This window comes from Callithrix jacchus, chromosome 12 (genome assembly GCF_049354715.1).
Source record: "Callithrix jacchus isolate 240 chromosome 12, calJac240_pri, whole genome shotgun sequence".
Classification (NCBI taxonomy): Eukaryota; Metazoa; Chordata; class Mammalia; order Primates; family Cebidae; genus Callithrix; species Callithrix jacchus.
This window is the reverse complement of record NC_133513.1, coordinates 19,310,318-19,334,778: the sequence shown is the minus strand read 5'-3', so window position 1 is coordinate 19,334,778 and position 24,461 is coordinate 19,310,318. Positions and strand designations below refer to the sequence as shown.

General features: G+C 47.2%; 1 protein-coding gene across 1 annotated transcript in view; it reads right to left on the bottom strand.

The window, feature by feature from the left end:
* The window catches only part of XYLT1 (xylosyltransferase 1), a 376,528-nt gene extending 357,181 nt beyond the window's left edge, over window positions 1-19,347 (bottom strand). Inside the window, exon 1 of the mRNA XM_009009228.4 lies at window positions 18,781-19,347. Within this exon, the coding sequence (XP_009007476.2) occupies window positions 18,781-19,143 (363 nt within the window). The 5' untranslated portion in view covers window positions 19,144-19,347. The remainder of the gene's footprint in view (window positions 1-18,780) is intronic.
* Between the last annotated feature and the right edge of the window lie 5,114 nt (window positions 19,348-24,461).

Sequence of the window (24,461 nt, the reverse complement as noted above, 5' to 3'; positions counted from 1 at the left end):
TCAGGGTTTTAGCCTTATCTCAAGTTTTGATATGAAGTATTTTCATTTTTACTAATCAATATGTAATCTGAAATGTCAAATGTGATCTATTCATTGATCTAAGAATTACTCAAAACAGTTTTGATTGTTTAAAATTCTATGTGAATGTCTTTTAGATGCTAATTTTCAATATATTTTATTGTTTTATGAAGGAAGCCTGGAAGATTACTTTTGAAATCTGTTAGGCTTCTTTTTAGACCAAGTCAACTATCAGTTGTAATTAGGGCATGTTACAACATCTAGAAAGAAGTCTTTAAAAAGGGAAAGTCTTCCCCTAAAATACACACACACATACAGCTCTGTAAAGAGTTTCAATGAATACTTACAATTCTAAAGTCTTATCTCTTCAAAAGTAAATATTCCAACAGACAAAGTAGAGAAAACCATTAAGCCAAAGGGAAAGGGGGCAAAATACCAGAATTTAAGGGTTAAGTTTCACATATCTGGGAATTCCACACCCAGGAATCATAACCACAATAGGCTTGCAGCTTTGCAGCCCTATTTTAAAGACGAAAACCAAGGCTTCCAGATTCTGAGTCAGATAGAAAAGATTTTAGCCGAGACCAAGGGTTTCAAGTCCACGAATCCTTTCTGCACTAAGTTCAAATTCGTTCCAAAACAGCAGCTGACAGTCTTCTCTTGTGACATTCGTGAATTGTGTTCACTGCACCAGACAGAATCAGAAGATGGGATCCCAGCACAACCAAGACTCTACTCCTGGTAAAGTAGGTTGGCTTAGATGAGAAACTGACAGGACTCTGACAAGCCCTAAAAAGGGTATTAAGTCATTTTTCAGCCAGTACCAAGCAAACCTCAAAGAAGGGTGGATCCCAGGGAATCCTGACATTATTCTCCCAACCCTGTCAGTGCTTGTGCCAAAAAGTGGAGCAGCAAATGGGAAGTGACCAGCATTCAGAAACTGACGCAGGATGCTGCATTTCTACACAATGCTGACAACGCACACCAAGGCAGCTCCTCCAGGGGACGTCTCTGTGCTCCGATGCTGTGGCCGTGTACAGCGTATGTGGTCCCCAAAGGGACCTTTCAGCACAGAAATTCAATGTAAAATGACACATGCTACTGCAGGCTACAGATCTTATTGGGGACACAGGGCTATATTCATCTGCTTTCCTGCAAGAAAACCAGAAAGCCAGAGATAAACAGAAGTCAATCAAAGCAGAAAGTGACGTCTAGAAAAAGATGCCCAATTCTGCCAGACCTATTTTGCTGAATAAAGATAAGAGCCCTGTGGACAATATGGCTTTGGTATAAGAAATTAAATGATGGCACCATTCCCGAAAGCAACTAAAGCAGTTGACATCGGGCGTGTTCCCAACAGCCTGGAAGGGACTGAGAATGGAAGAACAATCGACAATTGAGAAATTGTTTCTACGAACTCTGAATTTTGCAAGACTTATTAGGAAAATAAGCCTTGTTACTGAGTTTCAGCATTTGAAAGTATTACTGAGCTTTACTTTCTACTCCAAAAGGTAAGATTTCCAAATTAAAATATAATTGTCAGTTGGTTTAAAAAAAAAAACACTGGTTAAATTAATTCCACTCCTAGGTATATACTCAATAGAAACGTGTGCATATGTTTACAGAAAGATATGCACAAGAATGTTCACAGCAGCACTATTTATAATGGCCCCAAACGGAGAACTTCCCAAATGCCCATAAACAGAATGGATATGTAAATTGTGGTATATTCCACAATGAAATAAACAATGCAAATGAACAATTACAGTGCCACGGAACAATATAGACAGAGGGTTAGCAAACTTTTTGGTAAAGGTCCAGATAGTAAATATTTTAGGCTTTGGGGCCATGCAGTCTTTGTTGCAACTACTCAATTGTGCTGTCACAGTACAAAAAGCAGCCAGAGCTGATATGTAAATGAAATGGACATGGCTGTGTTCCAATAAAGCTTTATTTATGGACATAATTTTTTTTTTTTTTTGAGACAGAGTCTTATTCTGCCACCCAGGCTAGAGTACAGTGGCACAATCTTGGCTCAGTGCAATCTCTGCCTCCCAGGTTCAAGTGATTTTCCTGCCTCAGCTACTCAAGTAGCTGGGATTTACAGGCATATATCACCATACCAAGCTAACTTGTTTTGTATCTTTTAGTAGAGATGGGGTTTCACCACACTGGCCAGGCTGGTCTCAAAACTCCCGACCCACCCACCCCGGCCCCACAAAGTCCTGGGATGACAGGCGTGAGCTACCATGCCTGGTCAGTTTGTGGACTCAAATTTGAATTTCATATCATTTTCCCCCTTCCCAACTATTTAAAAACATAAAATCCGTCCTTAGCTCACAGGCCATATGGAAACAGGCAGAGGACCAGATTTGGCCTGCAAGCTGGGGTTCGCCAAACCCAGATAGAGATGAAACTCCCAGCTACAATGTTAACCAGAACAAACCAGGCACAAAAGAATACGGACTGCAGGATTCCATTTCTAAAAAGAGGCAACAATAACTGTCAGGGTTGGAAATCCTGATAGAGACCCCACCCTTGGAGGCGTAGGGTCAGAGTAGACATGGGAGGGATCCCAGGAGGCTGGAGGGCTCCGAAGTCAGTTGCTGGTTAGTTGAGTGTGATCCCTTTCTTGAGCTGTTTATTCATGATTTCTGCATTCTTTCTAATGCATGTTCTACTTTAAGAGAAGTGGAGCAAGTTTTTATAAGGTAGCTCACAATTCAATCAGCTTCAAAAACAGCAGAAGGGTAAAAAGAACCAGAGTAATCAAATTAAATTAGCTCTGACTTCTTCATGAAGCCCAGGTACCAGCCAAAGCTAGAGTACTTAAGAATATTTCATAATAATGGCCGGGCGAGGTGGCACACACCTGTAATCCCAGCACTCTGGGAGGCCTAGGTAGGTGGATCACTTGAGGTCAGAAGTTTGAGACCAGCCTAGGCAACATAGTGAGTCCCTCAACTCTAAATAAATAATAAAAGGTAGATTTAAATTGTTTTCCCCTATTACTGTGCTTACTTCCAGAATGGGGTATGTTTCATGGTTTAAGGGATGGTGCTACCATCAGAATCCAACGAGGCCATTTTCTGCGGCATCTGTGTGTAAAGATGATATTCACCCAATTACCAGCGACTCCTCACATGGAAATCTGCCATCAATACTATTAACATAAACAGCATCTGGCAAAACACGTGGCCTTCAACTTACAGCAAAACCTGCACTGGACTCTCACAAAGGAAAAAGGCCAGGTCTGGCTTCCATTTGATTTCCAGAGAATATGCAATTAATTATTTTTTCTCACAGTCAGCAGCTGAGTCTCACTGAAATCTGTGCTTGTAATTATTGCTGTAATTATTATTTTAATACAAATCAGCAACCTATCAAAATATTACACATTAGGTGCTGCCTCTCTGCTGCAAGACTAGGGATGGAAGGTGGAGACCGTCGCCCCAGCTTCGCTCTGTGCACACAGAGGGTGGGAATCAGGGTGAGGGTACGTCTACCAGAGCCAGACTTCCAGCTTCATAGATACCCACATCCACAGTCAGTTCCACACGCGCCTCGTTTTTTTTTTTTTTGAGACGGAGTCTCACTCTGTCACTCAAGCTGGAGTGCAGTGGCATGATCTCAGCTCACCACAACCTCCGCCTCCCAGGTTCAAGCAATTCTCCAACCTCAGCTGGGATTACAGGTGCACGCCACTGCCCACACTCAACCTCTGTTTATAGGCAGTAAGTCACTCTGTGCGTTTTACATAATGATTTGACCTTGGGCAATTCAATTCACTCACTGCTGGGTCTCAGTGGTTCAGTGGTTCCATCCACACAGTGGGCAAACAGCCCAACCCTTTTTTTTTTTTTGAGACAGGATCTTCTTGGTCACCCAGGCTGGAATGCAGTGGTGCAGTCACAGCTCACTGCAGCCTCAACATCCCAGAGTCAAGCAATCTTCCCACCTCAGCCTCCCAAGTAGCTGAACTACAGGCATGCTACCATGCTCAGGTGATTGTTTTATTTTTATTATTTACTTATTTATTTATTTTGAGATGGAGTCTCGCTCTTGTTGCCCAGGCTGGAGTGCAATGGCACAATCTCAGCTCACTGCAACCTCCACCTCCTGAGTTCAAGTGATTCTCCTACCTCAGCTTCCCAAGTAGCTGGGATTACAGGCACCTGCCACCACACCTAATTGGCTAATTTTTGTATTTTTAGTACAGACAGGGTTTTGCCATGTTGGCCAGGCTGGTCTCTTGATCCACCAGCCCGGCCTCCCAAAGTGCTGGGATTACAGGCATGAACCACTGCGCCCGGCCTGTTTTATATTTTGATAGAGACAAGGTCTCACTATGTTGCCTAGGCTGGTCTTGAACTCCTGGGCTCTAGCGATCCTCACACCTAGGCCTCACAAAGTGCTGGGATTACAAGCATGTGTCACCCCACCCAGCAACAGTATCAACTTTCTGGAACACCTAATGGGAGTTGCTTGATGACATCTTTCTGTGTGGCACATACATAGCCTTTGGCACACAGGCTTCTGAGTCATGCTGGCTGAGCTGAAACTCCAAGTCTGCTCTGTGCCTGTGAGTGATTCCCTACCTGCTCTATTCTCAGTTTCCTCATCTGTAGATGGGAATACTATCATCAGCCACATCATAAGGCTGTTGTAATGATTAAAATAATAATACAGAAGATTCTGCTCAGGACAGCACAGTGCCTGGCACACAGTGACATCTAATTTGTAATAGCAATTATTATTATTACTATCATTATCATTCTGAGAGTGGCAAACTCAAATCCCAACAGCCATCCTGTAGGTGACACAGATAAGCAAAGAGACCTGGTGGACCCACGTAGAGGGGGCAGTCACATCACCCCTCACTCAAATGAAGACCACAATTTCTCATTTCTGAATAGGCACTTCAAATTTGATTTGGATTGAAAAATCATTGATTTTGGCGACTAATTTAAGTTTTGGTTTTTAAAAGTTACCTTTTCTTTAATTAAGAAAGGAGGAGGAAGAGGAAAGAGGACCTTATGCTGTCATGATTCTACCCGGACCCCAGACCTGACTCACAAAGTCCTAGGTTTCCTTCTGGCTCACGTATTCCCCATCGCTGCTTTCTAGCACCCACTTTCGCTGGAGGCTGCATCCACCTGCTCACTCCAATAAACAGTCAGTTTCCTCCACAAGTTGCTGCCGTGCAGTTTTTGTTTGCTTTAATCCTAAAAGAAAGCCAAACAGCAGTCAGCCTCTAGGCCTAAGAAGAATGGGTAACCTAACCTCTACCCATTTCCAAACCACCCAGTCTTTCACTGAACGTCTTTCCTTAGGAGATGTTTATCTTAACATCTCTACCTGCTCTCTGGCTTTACCTCACCTTCTAAACAAGAGAAATCAGGCGCAACCATTTGAAAACTATCCCTCAATAGGATTCCAAGAAAAAGCAGGCAATAAGAGCCTTTTGCATCGAAAACGGAATCATCTGCAATACTTGATGACAAGGAAACGGGGTTCTGAGTGTCTTTCAAAACAGCTGCCCCTTTTGAGCTGGGATAAAAGAAAGTGCAAAAGACAGACAATGAATAGGCTTTTATTTCAAAGAGAACATCTGCAAAGCATGGTCCTCCATTAAAAAATAAACGGAAAACAGCCGCTAGTCTAGGGAAAAAAAAGTAAGATTTCCCATTACATCTCTAATTAATAAAGCCCCATTTCACAAGGAAAAAAAAGAGAGAATAACTTTTTCACATCCCCAAAGAAAGGATGCTTAATGAGGTAACTGCTGTATTCCTTGATCCATCTAATCTGGTTTTAATACTACCCTTAAATAATGTATACATTAGCTTTCCATTACCAAAAACATTTGTTTATTTTATGAACGTGAGTCTGGTTGAGAGTTGAGACTCTGCAAAATTATCATGCCGTCCTTAGGCTCCCGGCTTTTAGTGCTTCTCCCCTCGCTCATTATGAAATGATTAGTTGTCCCCGCTGCCCTTTTGAATTGCTGCTAACGTCGTACTGCGGTTCTGTTACCCTGGTTCTGAATAGGAGCGTCTTGGTTCAGGGTTAAGTTAATGTAGTCATTACTGGCCCATTTGGGGACCCATTCATCATGCTAATTTCATGTCCAACACTTGGGGGACTAGAGTACAACTACTCAATGTGAAGTGAACGTACAGTGAATCCGAAAGATGCGCATAAAACATCCAGACCTCACTCACAGAAGGCAGGCACCGGGAGCCTCTGGGGCCATTACTTCCAGAACTATGGGACGAAGGCAGACGTCAGAGAGGGCCTCTGATGGGGACTTCCTTTCCAATGGACCCAGAGCACAGCTCCTCCTAACATCTAACCTCAATCCACTTGAACTGCAGAACAAAACCGGACAGCTGTTTACCAGAGGAGCAAAGACTCTTCAAACGGGTTAAGCCAACACTGACCAAACCTTGGCCATCTCAGCACTTCCGTGATCATCATTAACCTACCAAGTGGCAATCACGATGTGAAATCCAGTTAGGGTTTGCTTATGCATTTTCACTTTGGTAACCAACTTCTTTTTCCTTAAATGTCACTTTACCTGCATGTTCTACAAGAAGAGCCTTGAAGCTGCTGTCTTGATTGGCTGGTTATATTTCTGTATATTCCATAACATACATTTAAAGAAATATACAACTATTAACAATTTCAACAGTCACCAAAGAAGCAGAAGAGAGGTGCATCCGGGATGGTGTCAGCACTATGACTCCTGGTCTAAGATACTCAGATGTGTTCGGTTTGTAGAAATTCATCAAGTTGTACATTTAGAGTAACGCTTATATCACATGATTTTGTTGGGGGAAAAGCAGCTAAAAGAAGATAGACAATATTTAAGAAGTGGGCCAGGAGTGGTGGCTCATGCCTGTAATCCCAGAACTTTGGGAGGCTGTGGTGGGAGGATCACTTGATCCCAGGAGTTCCAGACAAGCCTGGGCAACATAGCAAAACCCCATCTCTTTAAAAAATACAAAAATTAGCCGGGTGTGGTGATATGCACCTGTAGTTCCACCTACTCAGAGGGCCAAGGCGGAAGGATTGCTTGAGCCTGTGAGGTCAAGGTTGCAGTGAGCTGAGATCATACCACTGCATTCTAGCCAGGTGACACAGGGAGTCCCTGTCACAATAAATAATCAAATTTAAGAAGTGAATAAATGTTATGTAGATATGAATAGTAACTCTTTATAAAACGCTACTGGAAAACATCTGTCCCTATAGCACCTCCAACCACTGGTGCATCATGACTGGTGTCTATACCATATTTTGGATTCCTGGGGCTCTTTTGGAACTACAGTGGCAAAAGGCATGATCCAAAATAAATCCTTACCCTCAAATAAGTAAAATAAATCCACCCCATCCAAAACAAATGCTAATCCACAGTCCTTTCTTTTCATTCAGCTCTCTAACCATTTCCTTCACTGTACTTGTAACAATTTGATTTTTTGACATGCTCTTGTTTGTTTTTATGGGGGTGGTCATCCTGCCCCCAAACCATAAAGAGCATGCGGGCAGGGTCACATCTGTCTTTCCACCTGCTTTGCATAAGGCCCGGTATACAGCAGACCCTCAAACAACATCTGATGAATGAAAAGAGGAGTAGGTGGTAAATTTCCAGTGGATTTCACTCACTCTCTCCCTGTCCCCTATGAGTTACAAAACACTGTAAGGAAGGAACACAGAAAACCCCATCTGAACACTCCCACATTCTGCAGCTTGAAGACATGAGCCCCGTCTTACATTCACATGGGGCTTTCGAGGCTTCAAAGCACTTTCTCATCTGTTTATCAAATTTAATCCTCACAAGTCGGGGAGGGAGGCAGGCTTATTAGCATCATCTGATGAAGCGCCAAAAAGACACAGAGATGAAAGTCACGGTCCGTCCCTGACAGCATTGGGACCAAGCCAAGGTACTCAGGAATGTTCTACTTTTCACCTCCCCCTTGTCTCTAAATACTCCCAACTTCCCAGTGTGTGTTACTGGGGAACAAGGTCACAGGGAACACAGAGCAAGGGGCAGGTGACTCGAAGGAGCCCATCACTCACACTCCCTGCAGAGGGGAAACAGGTTTATCAAATTGCAGAACGCATGAGTCTATTTCTGTGGAGGGCATTTGCCTTCAGGATGGCCTCGTGCTTATAAGAACTTGCATATTCTGGGTCTCCACCACCAGCGAGGTGGGGGGGACTCCATCATGCCTAGGGCAAGGCACAGACAGTCAGAGGCAAATAAGTGCAGTGAATAAGCCACATGGGGATAGAGTGACCACAGATATTTATTTTTATGTCTTCATAGTGAACACAAGAGGGCTTCCAAATGGGCTGCAAACTCAACAGCTAAGAGGAGCCAGCCACGTGGCACAGGTGACAGGAGAGATCTTGGGGGGACTCTTGGGGACCCACTGGGTCTGCAGTGTCACCATTCCTCAGCTTGGCTGTTTAACAGTTTAACACCAAGCAAGCACACGTAGACCCTGCATTGCTAGATCTTATGACTTTTAAAAGAATTCCAAAAATCTACACTGTCTCATGGCATATCCTAATCCTTTTTTTTTTTTTTTGAGACAGAGTCACACTCTGTAGCCCAGGCTGGAGTGCAGTGGTGCAATCTCAGCTTGCTGCAACCTCTGCCTCCCAGGTTCAAAAAATTCTCTGCCTCAGCCTCTCAGGTAGCTGGGATTACAGGCACCTGCCATCATGCCCAGCTAATTTTTTGTTGTTGTTGTTTTTTTGTTTTTAGTGACAGGCTTTCACCATCTTGACCAGGCTGGTCCTGAATTCCTGACATCGTGATCCATCCGCCTTGGCCTCCCAAAGTGCTGAGATTAGAGGCATGAGCCACCGCGTCTGGCCAGCATATCCTAATCTTTAAATTCCAGTGCCTATTTATTCTAACACACCATGTGGGCAAAATCAAACCCACCCATTGGCCACAGATTTGAAAGTCCCCCTGGCTCTAGCGAACATCTCCTATGATATGGTTGCATCAGGGGGTAGAGCAGAGCACTGACCATGACCCAGAGAGGCGGCTGCCTCATCACCAAGCCCTGCCAGGTAAATGCCTACATGGCCTTTGTGCTTCAGACAAGGAGACTTCAGACAAGAAGCCCCAGAAAGGCAAAGTGCCATATCACAGATGATGTCAGAGCACCGTCTTCTTCCACAACATCACACAACCTGCCTCTAAGGCCCCACAGCATCTGGCCATCTGCTCCCCTAGATCACTTTTAGGGTTGTTTCTTTGACTGAAAAAGAAGAGCTTGAGCCCTATGAGTGGAGCAGCCCAGGCCTTGTGGACAGTTCTGAGATGGCAGATATCTCCTGGCTTCCAGGGCCCTGAACCATACTTCTTACTCCTCGCCCTGACCTTCCCAGAGGACACTTCCCTTGTATGTTCAAAAGGTCACTATAGCAAAGGGTATAGGCAATGAACCAGGCTGGGATGTGAGAGTGTTCTCCCTAGAGATCGGCCACTTATCAGCATGGGCTCTAACTCTTGCCTGCTTGACTGGTCCTCCTGAAGGGCAGGAGGCACATTTGTCCTGTTAACCAAGGTAGTTCCGGTGCTAGACACAGGGACTGGTACCTTCTAACTGCAGGGGTGGAGGATGGGTGGATGGGTAGATGGGTGGATAGGTGGGTAAATGAATAGATGCGTAAATGTATGGTTAGATGGATGGGTGAATTGACCAATGAATGGATGAATGGACCTATTAATGGATGGATGGATGGATGGATGGTCAAATACATGAATGGACTGATGGATGGCTGGATGGATAGCTAACTGGATAGATGGATAGAATGGATGGATGGATGGATGGATGGATGGATGGATGGATGGACGGATGGACAGGTGGATGGATGGATGGATGGATGGATGAATGGAAGGATAGACAAATGCATGCATAAGTGGATGGAGGGAAGGGGAGAATGAGGGTCTAGAGTCAACGAACTTACTGACTCTGAACTGAGTAGAGACTAAGAACACAGCCTTCGGAGATACCACCCAGCTTGAATTCCTAGTCTGGACATTTCTTGCCTGCTTAACTTTCATCCAACTTATTGCCTTAGTTTTTATTATTTCAACCAGTAAAACAGAGATGAAAATAATAGCTTATAAATTGCCAGATGTTATAAGGATTCAATAAACCATGTCTTTTTAGTCCTTCCACAGTGTCTGGTGCATTCAATAAAGAAGTTCTCCTCCACCTCATCATCACCACAGTTGCAATATTTGTCCCTCTTGAGTAGGGAACCTCTGCATAAACCTCTCTGCCCTACACATTCATCTTAAACTGAGACCATGTACCTCAGGGCCAAAAATTATGGCAAAGTATGACCTGGGAGGAGAAACAAACACCTGTGACCACATTACCTCATTAGCATCCACTGACACATTAGCCTGCAATAGATGTCCAGATAAGCAGTTAGTCACCTGGCTGGGACAAACCAGGTCTGGGAGAGGACAAATACGTTCATTGCCCCTAGATGGCCCTGAAAGATGAGACAACCCCATCCACACACTCAAAGCTCGAGAATGAGTCCCACCCCTTCCTCATCTGGCAGGTTGCTGGGCTGGCAATCTCTAATACTAATAATGCCAGTGTCTAGGTTCAAGCCTAAGGCGACACCCTGCCCCACACCCATCTTCTTTATGATGCCTCTGGCTTCTAATAAGGGAGGGGCAATCTAACCCAGAAAGCACACAGGCAGCATCTGATGAGTATCTGCGGGCAAACGGTTAGTTTCTGTTGCAGGAGGAAGGAAGTGTCCACAAGATGATCTGGACCACATGTTCGTTGAGATAGCTCTCTGTCTCCAGTGTCCTGCAGACCCAGGCTCTCAGGTACAAGTGGTGGGGTCCTCAGAGGGCCAACCACAGAGCGGTCGGAAGGAATGAAGCAGCAGGAAGTCTGTTGTGGTTGAAATAAAAGCCATTTTCTCTCACCAAAGAACCCTACACAAAATATCCTCTTGCCCCCGTCTACCCTTCTCCCTTGGTTAGAGAGAGCCGAATTCAAGGCTTCCTTCTCTAGCCAATTTCAAGTTTATTTCCTGACTGTTGAAGATATAATATTACATGGCTTGCAGGATCAAATGAGTTCATGCACATAAAGGGTTTAAAACAGTGCCTGGCAAACAGAATAGAGAACCCAGAAATAAATCCACACTTTTATATCAACTCATTTTTGACAAAGGCATCAACAACAGACCCTGGGGAAAGGAAAGTCTATTCAATAGATGGTGCTGGGAAAACTGGATAACCATAACCTATGGATAACCTTCAGAATGAAACCAGACCCCCGTCTCTCACCAAATAAAAAAACCAAATCAAAACGGAATAAAGACTTAAATCTAGGACCTGAGACTATGAGACAACTAGAAAAAAACACTGGGAAAACACTTCAGGACCTTGGTTTGGGCAAGAACATTTTTGGGTAAGACCTCAAAAGCCACAGACAACAAAAGCAAAAATAGACAAATGGGATTACATCGAGCTACAAAGCTTCTGCATAGCAAAGTAAACAATCAGCAAATTAAACAGTCTACAGAATGGGAGAAAACATTTGCAAACTACCCATCTGACAAGGGATTAATAACCAAAATATATAAAGAACTCAAACAACTCAACGGCAAAATACAAGTAATCCAATGTTTTAAATGGGCAGAAGAGCTGAATAGCAATTTCTCAAAAGAAGACATACAAATGGCCAATGGATATATAAAAATGCACAGCATCCCTCATCACCAGGGAACTATGACTCAAAAGCACAATGAGATATCATCTCACCCCAGTTGAAATCGCTTTTATCAAGAAGACAAAAAATAACAGATGCTGGTGAGAACATGAGAAAAGGGAACACTTGTCCATCATTGGTGGGAATGGAAATTAGTACAGACACCATGGAGAAGAGTATAAAGGTTCTTCGCAGTCTAAAAATAGAACTACCATATGATCTGGCAAGCCCACTACTTTGTCTATGCAGGAAAGGAATTAATTATCCAAAGGAAAGGAAATCAGTACGTCGAAGAGCTATCTGCACTCCATGTTTACTGCAACGTTCTTCGCAATAGCCAAGATGGAGAATCAGTAAGTGCCCATCACTGGATGAATGGATAAAGAAAATGTGGTACAGACACACAACAGAATATTAGTCAGCCATTAAAAAGTGAAATCCTGTCATTTGCAGCAACATGAATAAACCAGAGGCCACTGTATTAACTGAAATAAGCCAGGCACTTAGAGACAAATACCACACATCCTCACTCCTATGTAGGAGCTATATATACAGATGACAAGAAGATGGAGAATAGACAGGTGATTGGGGGAGTGAGGGGAGTGGGGAGGAAGAGGTTGATTAGCAGGTATAAAAATCCAGTTAGATAGAAGGAACAAGCTCTAGTGTTTGGTAGTCCCGTAAGGTGATTGCCGTTAACGATAATCTATTGTATATTTCAAAAGAGGTAGAAGAGCCGAGCACGGTGGCTCATGCCTGTAATCTGGGCACAGTGGCTCACATCTGTAATCTTGATGCGGTGGCTCATGCCTGTGATCCCAGCAATTTGGGAGGCCAAGGTGGGCGGATCACCTGAGGTCAGGAGCGCAAGACCAGCCTTGGCAACATGCCAAAACCCTTCTCTACTAAAAATACAAAGAAATTTAGCCAGGTGTGGTGGCAGGTGCCTGTAATCTCAGCTACTCAGGAGGCTGAGGCAGAAGAATTGCTTGAACCTGGGAGGCAGAGGTTGCAGTGAGCTGAGATCGTGCCACTGTACTCCAGCCTGGGCAACAGGAGCAAAACTCTATCTCAAAAAAAAAAAAAAAAAAAAAGCTAGAAGAGAAGAATTTCAGTGTCTCTGGCAAAAAGTAAAGATAAATTTTGGAGGTAATTACTTTGAGTTCATCATTACACATTATATGAACATATCAAAATATCACATCGACCCCCAAAATATTTAAAACTATTATGCATCCATTTTTAAAACCACCTAACACATCATAACTGCTATACAGGCATTATCATTGTTACTACCCTTGTATTTGCATCATGAGTTACGTGTCTGATTCAATGTCAATTGCATGTCTGCTTCTTTTCTAGGGTCGGTACTTTCTTAGGAATCTGCAATAAGAAGTGAGAAAAGTAGAAAAAAGATTTTGGGGGCCAGGCATAGTGGCCCAGGTCTGTAATCCCAGCACTTTGGGAGGTCGAGGCAGGTGGATCACTTGAGGTCAGCAGTTCCAGAGCAGCCTGGGCAACATAGGACAACCCTCTCTCTACTGAAAACGCAAAAATTAGCCAGGTGTAGTGGCACGTGCCTGTAGACCCAGCTACTCCAGAGGCTGAGGCACAAGAATTGCTTGAACCTGGAAGCGGAAGTTGCAGTGAGCAGAAATGGCACCACTGCACTCCAGTCTGGGTAACAGAGTAAGACTCTGTCTCAAAAAAAAAAAAAAATTGGGGGGAATGACATAGTTGCATGTGGGGCTTATCAATAAACCATGCAGAAGAAAAGCAGCTCAAACAGGTGCCATCACTTGGAAAGGGGCAGGCCTGGGTTTGCATCTCAGTTCTGCTACTCGCCAGCTCTGCGAACCTCATGAGCAAGCAGCTTCACTTCCTTGAGCCTCAGTTTCCTCCTGGGGACAGCAACAGTCCTATCCCACAAAGTTGGAAGAATTCAGTAAGACAGTAAGGTAGTATTTACAAGTCCCTCCATTATTCCTGCCACATAATAAACAATCATAAGACCAGCGATTTCTAGCTGGGTGTCCACAGTTTTAACTTTATATCAATTGTGTAATACCATCTTCCTTCCTGGAAAGCTTTTGTGGGTTTTTTTTTGGGGGGGGGTGACATGAGCATTTAATGACCTAACGTATGCAAAACGCCAAAATGATGCCCGGCATACAGCAGGCACTCAATAAATGTCAGTATTCCTTCTTCTACCATATCCCCTCCTGATCACACAGAAAGAGCTCTATTCATTCTACGGCCTTGGATTTACTCACACTCTACACTGTGTGGGAAAATGAATAAATGGAAGAAACTGCTTATTTTCAAACATACCAAGAATTTCCTTTTGAGAACAACAGCTCAGTTTTGAGCACTGATTAGGAACCAGGCCCACATCAGTTCATACGTATTGCTACATTCCCTCCTCATACAGTCCTATGAGGTAGCTCAGATTCACAGAGGAGCAAAATGACAGTGACTTGCCCAAGGCCAGGGACACAAGAAAGGGCTGAGCCCGGAGGGAAACCCAGGGATGTCAGACCTGAGGGTACCAGAGGCCTCTTTGATTTGTGCTGGGGCCTGGCACACATTTCTTGGGACTTTTTCTCCTGTTACCACACCCTTTCCTTAGAATGTAGGTTTTGTTACGATTGAGTTTGGTTTTTACTTATTTTTTATTTTCCCCAAGGCATTTTCTCGTTGTTTCTGGTAGACGAGGATCTGGGTCAGTAAAAATGGGGAAATGCAAGGGAAAGGGAAAGAGAGATATCCTAAGTGACAACTCTTAGGGCAGCCCTGGACAAAAGATGGAGACCCTCAACCTCACCTGTGCAGTCCAACGAGTGTGTATGTTAGTTCTTCTGTACTGAAACACTAATATAGATACATTTATGATCTTATCCTGAGTCTGCCTCCAAAGCATCATCTAGGCAGCCCCGGCAGGGTTTTGAAACAAACCAGAGAGGGGGACAGACTCTTATTTCAAAGACATCCCTAAGGATATGTTTGCTTTCTTTCTGGGGATACACACACATACACAATGACGCAATGATGTCAAATCTCTGCCACCAAATTTACTCTGTTTATAAAACCATGAATCAAAATTGAACAGTCACCAGTAAACAAGAACTTATGCCACGGCTGGCTTCCTAGCTGAAAAATAGCAAGCATTTGACCACCTAACCTTCTGGAAGATTTTTCAAAAATGAATTGGTAAACTCAAGAGAATGTCTAAAGTGTGAGAAAACTAGAAGGAAAGTGAATAGATATATTAGAATTTATATTACAAACATATCTATACCTATGCATCTAATTTCTACTTTTATTTATCTATTTTAACATTTTCCAGTATACGATTTAAACAGATGGCAACATTTGCAGTAAGATAAATATTGTTCAATTATGCATATTTCCGTATACAAAGTGTAATGCGTTGCTCAAACAAAATAAAACTCCATTGAAAGTGTGAAAAAAAAGTGAACCATCAATAAAATAACCTGTTTTCTGTGGTCTCAAAACATTTGGATGGAAAGAAACGCTATGCCTCCAAGGCTGTTTGTTAGAAGGAGAGGTGATGGAAAGCCAGTGAACCAATCTTTCAAAGTCACCGCTGATGTCTAAAAAAGTCCCAAGCTATCTGAGTAATGTGAAGTATGAGGAATTTCTGCCGAAAAATCAACATTAAAAAGGGGTGGGCTATTACAGAAACCCCATTCTACTTTTTGTATTTCTGTGGGGCGGGGGTTGGGGAGTGGGTAGGGTAACAAAAAATTAGATTTCTTAAATGAAACTCACTAACAGTTTATCCAAGAAAACAAGCAATACCTGTGGGGACTTCAAGAAGAGAGTCACTGAGGGAAAGAAAATAAACATTCATTACATGAACACACACAGCTCTCTTTCATTTGCTCCAAAATCTATTCAGAACCTGTAGGCTGATCCTTGTGACAGCTTTCCCAATATTTTTCCTCCCTTTATAAGGGAGCCCGTCTGTTTCTTAAATTCTGAGATGACAGTAAAATCCACAGCTTACTGGAGACCCAGTGAAGGAATCAGTGTCATGGCCACAGAACAGCTGCAATCTACCCAGTAATTCTAATATTTAAGAGCTTTGAAAGAGGCTGAGAGGAAAAGGCGAGCTTGCAAATCTTTTGTGGACATGCCCTCTGACTCTGACTACTTGAGAAACGGGGTGTTTCCTCTCGGCTTCTTAAGTGCACCAAAAATACAATCAGGGCCTTCCACCGAAGCACAGCTCCCCAAACATAAAAAGGACAAATGCTCTGAGACCATGGGCATCAGGAGGCAGGAAGATCTGCCTTAGAAAATGCTCTATACATAACACTTGCCTGACACACTCTGCAAAACACCCACCAGCAGCCCAGGACACAGTTTCCCTCTACGTGCAAGAGTCAAGACTGTCCACCCCACCCCATCCCCGCCTGCAACAGAGTACTGAGCTAAAGCATCTTCTCCTACGCACGTGTCTAACCAGCTCTCTACAAGCACCATCTGGAAAATCACGGGGATTTGTGTCTTTAAATGTCCCACTCCCGAATTTCTCTCCAAAGCATCATCCCGGCAGCTCCGGCAGGGTTTGGAAACAAATTGCACACTGCAAGAGCCTCTATTGCTTGCAAAAAGGTCTGGTCCTCTCCTTGCCTGCAACCCAAGCTCCAGGACTTTGGGAACAGCCTGCCCCCTTCTGGTCTCCTGGAGCTCCATGGAAGGGCAGGAACTGGGTGGGCACAGCCAGAGTAGGCAGACCCCGTGCTCCAGCCAGCTTGTCTGTACTGTGATTTCAGGATTTAGCAGGCCATGGAATAGGTGTGGGGGGAGAGGAAAGAAAGGAGAGAGACAAGCAAATAAAATAAAATAAAATAAAATACAAATCCCTGAGCGACAATAATCAACAGCATGGTAGACAGCTACCAGGAAGAGAACCAAGAGAAAAAAAACCAAACACGTAAATGTCTATCTTGGAAGGTAAAGAAATTGAGACATAGGACATGTAGGTTTGGGGAGAGTAATTGAACTTGCAGTTGGAAGCAGAGTTTCAGAAAAGCAAAGAAACTCCACTTCTGGAACTGAAATTCCAAAAGGAAGCGAGAAGAAAAATGGTGTGTTCCTACCTACCTCCACAACTGCAAATCTCTCAGAGGCTGAGCTGGGTGAGAGAGGGTGAAACCCTGAGCTGGACACACAGAGAAGCGCTGGGGATGGATGCTCACAGGGACCTATGAAGAAATTGGCCAGCCCTGCCTCCTTCCTTCTCTTCATTTATTTCAACAGGTGCTACGTGCAGCCTAAAGGTACCTCCTGAACCCACTCTGAACCCCAGACGCAAAGGATGCGGTAAGCCCCATGCATCCCCCACCATGTCTACCCTACACACTCCTACACTGAACCAGCAGGGCACACCCCACAACCCTCCCATCCCACCTCCTGGGCTCTGGATGCAGAAAGAACTTCTAATTGCATTTCTGCCGGAACCCATCACTATCCAGGAGTTCAAAGGCAGTGTCTCAGAAGAGCCCTCCCTGTAAAGCAGAGATCGCTGGACAGGAGGAATGTTCTGGTTCTCCAACAGGAAGCTCACGCCACTTTCCTCCCCGCAAATGAGGGAAAGACTTCTCCCTACTACCCACACAGCAACGTGAAATGCCATCACATCACATCTTGGGGCTGGCTCAGCCCGCAGGCATGAAGAGCTGCACTCCGGCAGAGAGGGTGGCACGGACTACGAAGTTTAGCAGCTCAGAAAGCATCACACTGTGTACGAAGGCAGTCTACAGTGAGGACTCCCAAAGTGAAAAATGATAGAGATATGCATTTGGTCCTCAGGATCCGGAAATCACCCCCCTGGGGTCTAATATCCTTTAGCGGCTAGGCGAATCCTAGCAGGCAAATAGTGTGATGAAGAAACAGACACACCACACACTGGTTATGCCCTAAGGCAGAACTCACACCCACGGGGAGCTGAGACCTTGGCTCTGAACTGCGGACTCCGGCCTCCTACCCCACGTGCTTACAGCTCAGTAGGCTGGGCACGGCAGCCCAGAGAAGGTGGTGGGAAAGGTACCCCTGGAGAAGTTGGGGACAGGGTAGACAGACAAGTCAGTTCCCCACCCAGCCACCCAGATGGCCCCAGACCTGCGGAAGAAACGGTTTCAGAGCCCCGACTGTTCACACCCACGGAGGGCAAAGAAATCCCATAGGACTAGAAGCCTGACGGTGTGGTCGGAAACACAGCTGGTGACCCGAACCGGCCGCAGCAAGACAGAGAGACAACCAGCTAGGAGAAGGAGCCATCGCCTGAAACTGGAGATGGGGAGGAGATAAAGTCAGAGAGGGCACTGGAGACGGCAAGGTTAGAGACAGAGAAGGTGAAGACGGGAGGCTCAAACATCCAGAGAGGAGAAACAGGAGACCCAAAGTCAGCCCAGACACCCCGGACTGAGTATTGATTCAGGGGCACGGATGAGGACTCCGGACGCCCAGCCCAACCCTCACCGCAGGCCAGGACGAACAGAGGGCTCATCTGTCTGCACCCAGCTCCGCAAAGAGCAAAGAGATGCTGCCTGCGACAAACACCCAGGAGCAGCGGCTGAGGAGATCCACTCACTCAGGCAGGGAGCGAGCAAAGCACGGAGACCCACACGCTGGGAGCAAGTCAGCTGGGGTCCCCAGCAAGAGCGATGAGGAACAGGAGCCCAACAGGGCTCCGGTAACCCCCAAAGCGCCCCCACTGGAGATAACTTCCCCCAGACCCCAAGGGGTTCGTGCTCAGACTCTGGATGGGGCAGCCCAGGACCCCTGAGCCTCGGCAGGGACCCCGCCCGGCTTCCCGGGGAAAGAGGCTCTGTGGAGTCGGCAGGCTTGCGGAGTACCAGTCTGATGACCAGGTTCAAGGGCTAGGGGGGCGTGGGGTCGGGCTGCTTTCCTCCTTCCCTCCCTCCTTCCCCGCCGGGCGCTAGCCGAAAGGGCATCTTACCAGAGCCCGGGCGGGCAGTGCCTTCCGGCTGGCCGGCTGCTGTGCCCAGGGTTCTCCGGGGCCGCCTCCCCGCGCCCGCGCCGGGGGCCCCCGTCCTCCTCCTCCTCCGCCGCCGCCGCCTCCTCCTCCTCGGGCTGCAGCCGGCTCGGCGGGCAAGTCCCGGCGCTCCCGGCGCGGGGCCGGGGCCGGGGGCGGCTGCTCCCCGCCGCCGGCCGCTGCGCCCCCGCGGCGCTCGCCGGCCCCGGAGTCGAGGCTGCTGAAATTCCACACGACCAGCGTCTGCAGCAGCAGCACCGTGAGAGCCGCTAGCAGCGCCGAGTGCGAGCGCCGGGCCAGCCTCCGGGCGCACGGCGCCGCCACCATCTTCGGAGCGCAGCGGGCAAGCGGGGCGCGGGGACCCCGGCGCGCTCCGGGCCGCCCCCGCGCTCCCCGCGGCTCCCGCGGCCGCCGGCTGCCGCTCGGGCTCCCGCTCGGGCCGCCGCCGCCGCCGCTGCCGCTTCGGCTCGCCGCTGCTCCTCCTCCACTGCCGCCGCCGCCGCCGCCGCCGCCGCCGCTGCCGCCGCCGCCGCCTCCACCGCCGCGGCGCGGAGTTTTCAGACGGGCAGGGACCCGGACGTCACCAGGAGGAGGAGAAGGCGGGGAGGCGGGAGCGGGGAGGCCGCGGAGGGGGGCTCCGGGCGCGCGCTCGGGGACTGGGCGCGCAGGGAGAGGCGGGCGCCTGGTTCGCACAGCGCCCCCTCCCCACAGCCCCGTCCGCGCTGGAGGGGCGGGGGATGGGGAAGGGGCCAGAGGGACGCGGGCCGGGGCGGAGAGGGCGGGGCCTGGGGGCGGAGCCGAGGGAGGAAAAGGAGGAGGGAAGAGAAGGGGGTGGGGGCGATCAGAAAAGACAGACACCCCCCAGGACGAGAGTGGGAGTAGGATGGGAAGAGAGGGGGACAATTCCCAAGGCGGAAAAAGAGAGGCGAGGCAGCAAAACAGGGGAGCTTTGGTTGAGGGTGGGCCCGCTCAGAATCCAGGGGAGGTCAGGAAGAGAGGGGGTCCCGAGGTCCTGTTTTCCATGTGGGCAGCTGGCAGGAGGCAGTGCGTGCAGGAAGCTCCTAGCCGGGGAGTTCGTGGTCCGGGAATCTTCTGTCGGTACCAGACCGGTTGGCAGGTGGAGACGTGAGAAACATTTTAGGAGTGTCAGAGCCACGGAAGGTCCCAGCTCACACACTGATCCCTGTATCCTGGGCTTATCGAAGGGAGTGGGGAGGAGGCTTTGGGTGAGTTTCTGGAGTTAATCAGCACAAGCTCTGGGAGTGACTCCTGAATCACACACACAATCCCCAGTGCCAACGATGTACTAAGTGTTCACTGAGTCACTTCTCTGGTCCCTGAGGACTCACAAGGCAAGAGACTCCAAACCCAGTTGGCAAGTGGTATAGCGGCAAGAGAGAGATCCGTGGAGTTACTCACCCTTCACAGGATGCAAGTCCGAAGGCTGGCCCCGGAGCCTCCCACCGCATCCTTTTCCCCATGCATCCTGAAGTCCGCCTTCCTGTCTGCACAGGGCCCAGGTCCTGGGGAAACAGGTCTTGCTTTTGAAAGTGGAGTTCTTTCCCATCCTGGCTGGTCTGTCCCGGTGACCTTGAGTGAGGAGAAGGAGGACTCCTCCCTGGGCCCAAGCTTCCTCCTCTGTCGATGGGGGTTTAGACAGAATGATCCCAACGGACTCAAATTTCATCCCGAGCCTCCTCTGACTCAGTCTTAACAGTTTTTCCCTCCCTTGTCCTCTAGCCCAGGGCTTTACACACAGCAGTGCAGAACCGTGAGCATATGGGATGGAGCTGGTGTCCCATACGGGACCCAGCACCGTGAGACTACAACAGCAGATCAGATCCTCAGTTTGTGAATTGAGGACTTGGCGTGAATTCTTTGCATCTTGTCTGTTGTGCTTTTTCACCTCATCCTAATTTACAAAGGGAAGAAAGTAGAGTATAATGAAGGCTCCTCAGACAATGAGGCAGGGAGTGGGAAGAGACTTTCATATGCTCCGCAAGCATCTGTGAACGCAAAGCTTGTGTCAGACACTGAGCCAGATGCAGGCCTCCAAAGGTGAATGCGGTTTAATCTCATCTCCAGCCAGCTCGAGGTCTAGAGGAGCCTGATGCATTAAAATGTAGTGATACAGGGCCAGGCACGGTGGTTCATGCCTGTAATCCCAGCACTTTTGGAGGCTGAGGTGGGAGGATCACTTGAGGTCAGAGTTCGAGACCAGCCTGGCCAACATGGCAAAACCCTTCTCTATTAAAAATACAAAAATTAGCCAGGCATGGTGGCACACACCTGTGATCCCAGCTACTCGGGAGGCTGAGGCAGCAGAATCGCTTGGACCTGGAAGGCAGAGGCTCCAGTGAGCCAAGATCACACCACTGCACTCCAGTCCGGGTGACAGAGCAAGACTCCGTCTAAAAGAAAAAAAAAAAAAAAACATATATATACACACACATACACACACACATTTTATATATGTATATATTGAGATAGGCATTGCTATAGAGATGTGCAAAAGTGCTAAAGGTTCATGATATCAGGACAGGAGTAAACACCCATGAAATCACCCAACCCACTTCCCTGAACAAGGGAAGTCTAAAATGTCTGCTAGTGGAGGTTCTAAACTCCGAAGCAGACAGCCTTAGTTGTATCTAAAGCTTGGCCAGGCACGTAGCCAGGCACAGAGGTCTTCCCTTTGGGCTCAGCACCCTTAACTGTGAGTAAGATAAAAGACCGGAAGCAAATCATCTGCTTATCAGTTGTGGATATTTTTTTTACAAGCAATAAAACCTATTACTAACAATAATAGGACATATTCTGTCTTTTCTTTTCTTTCTTTCTTTTTTTTTTTTTTTGACACAGTCTCACTCCATTGCCTAGGCTGGAGTGCAGTGGCATGATCTCAGCTCACTGCAACCTCCACTTACCAGGTTCAAGTGATTCTCATGCTTCAGACTCCAGAGTAGCTGGGATTACAGGCATGTGCCACCATGCCCAGCTAATTTTTCTATTTTTAGTAGAGACAGGTTTTCACTGTGTTGGCCAGGCTGATCTCGACCTCCTGACTTCAAATGATCTGCCTGCCACAGCCTCCTAAAGTGCTGGGTTATAGCCACTGTGCCCAGCCCTGTCTGTCTTAAAAGCAGATTTTACTGGATCATGTACCTGAACATTGCAGAGGAAAGGCTTCAGGTGAGGGTTGATCCAGCAACTCAGAACTATCACCTGGGATTCCTTTTCTTTCCATCTCTCCTCTCTACCTTCCATTGAGTCTACATTATTCCCTCTTCATGTCACACGATGCCTGGCCTCACCTGCTGAGACCACTTTGTATCCTTTGTTCATTTTTAGCCCCGGGGAAGGAGGGTCAGTATTTCCCAGGATTTTCCTCAAAGGTTCAGATATTTTTTTTTTTCTGATTAGACCAGCCTCAAGTTCTGGGTCACTCCTAGACGAATCACTGTAGCCAGGGAGTTAGAATGTGCCAATCAAGTTGGCTGAGGTCCCTTATTTCACCTCCACCATTGGGGTGAAGCCAGCCTCCCTGGAATGACTTGGATGCTGTATAGAGATCAGGGTCTGATGGCAAGGAAGAAGGGGGTGCAGGGGACAGATTCTATCATTTATTCCACGCAGCCTCCTCAAGGCTACATGACCTTGGCCAAGTCACCTCCCCTCCCAGGACTTAGATTTCTTTTTTTTTTTTTTTTTTTTTTTTGAGACAGTCTCACCCTGTCACCTAGGCTGGAGTGCAGTGGTGCAATCTCGACTCACTGCAATCTCCGCCTCCTGTGTTCAAGCGATTCTCCTGTCTCATCCTCCCAAGTATCTGGGACTACAGGTGCACCCTGTTATGCCAGGCTGATTTTTTTTTTGTATTTTAGTAGAGACCAGGTTTCACCGTGTTGCCCAGACTGGTCTTGAACTCCTGAGCTCAGGCCATCTGCCTGCCTCGACCTCCCAGATTTCTGGGATTACAGGCGTGAGCCACTGTGCCCAGCCAGGACTTAGATTTCTTTAGGGCCAAATAAGGGGTTGGAGATGGCTCCCAAGATTTGACATGTTGCCAGAATGCTCCCTTAGTGTCTAAGCAGAGCTTCTCAACCCAGCAGAGGCTGCTCTGGCAAGTCTTGGCAACCCTGCCCTCTGGCTCATATTTGCTTCAAGGTCTCTGGCTGCATTTTCCCCGTTAGCAGCAATGATGTTATCTGCTTCCTGCACATGGCACATTTAACCACAGTCCTTTGGGGACCACCCCCTGGTTCTGCTCCCTCCAGTGCCATGGGCTTAAGGAGTAAGGTTAAGGATCTGGGCTCCAAGTCACTGGAGAGAGAGAGTTGATTGTTTATCTCAGACTCATAAAAAAGCCACGCAAGAAAGAGGTTTAAAAGCGCCAGGCAGGTTACGGACGCCATAAACAGCTTATGTGATGGTTTTAGGTTGAAAAATCACCTAAGATTGGAGAATAGGACGCAAGCTTGTGGGGTCACTGGGCTGTCTTCCCGTACCTCAAAAGCTTTGGGTGAGGAGGTGAGGCAAAGATGAGACCAGAACAGCAGATGGCTTAGAGTGGGAGAAGGGCGTGAATTTTGACGAACCTGAAATCCAGATACATCTCAGTACGAAGGGGCACAGTTAGTTCGAGTAGTGCCAGAACCCCTGGGAACAGGGGCTTGGTATCATGTCTTCTAAGCCAAATCAAGCAAAAGCAGCCTCTTTGCATTCGAAGGGGCCCTGCCTTTGGCTTCCACCGTGGTGTAAAAGTGAGACAGGCAGAGCTTGATGCGTAAGACACAGCCGAAAGCACCGCCTGAGACTCCAGCGGCAGCCCTAGCAACAGCAGTGAGATTCCTTAGAATTTTTAAAGCTCATTCAGTCATTCAACAAAGATGTATTAGACCCTATTATGTGCCAGGCATCATGCTAGGCAAGCAAAATATAGTCATGTAGAAGATTCCCTAAGGAATCTGCTCTTAAAATATCCTTCCTACTCTCACTTGACCAAGAGCCAGAGCTCTAAAGAAGCCTCAAACTGATTTGTGGGATTCCCTCCCCACCTCTACCCCAAATCTTGTTTTATCACCATTTTCCAGTGAAGGGGGAGTAAATCAGTTAATAAGTAGTTTTCAGTTCCTGGGTGTGTCCAGCACTGAGCTGGGGACTGTGAGAGAAAGCAGGGAAGGGGGACAAGGGTCTTGCCCCCCCAGGAGCTGTCAGAGGTCAGGGGACAAGACAGACATGGGATGAAGGTCGGAGCGGGCAGCCACAGCCAAATCAGTGTGTAAAATGTTTAAGATTTCCCAGGTTTGACTCTCAGCTCTGCTTTTTTTTTATTAAGTCTCACTCTGTCACCAGGATGGAGTGTAGTGGCATGATCCCAATTCACTGCAACCTCTGCCACCTGGGTTCAAGCGATTCTCCTGCCTCAACCTCCCGAGTAGCTGGGATTACAGGCACCCGCATAGTTAGCCACCTCGCCCAGCTAATTTTTCTATTTTTAGTAGAGACAGGGTTTCACCATCTTGGCCAGACTAGTCTTGAACTCCTGATCTCGTGATTTACCCGCTTTGGCCTCCCAAAGTGCTAGGATTACAGGTGTGAGCCGCCATGCCCAGCCCCTATCTGTGCTACTTTTGGACTTGGACTTC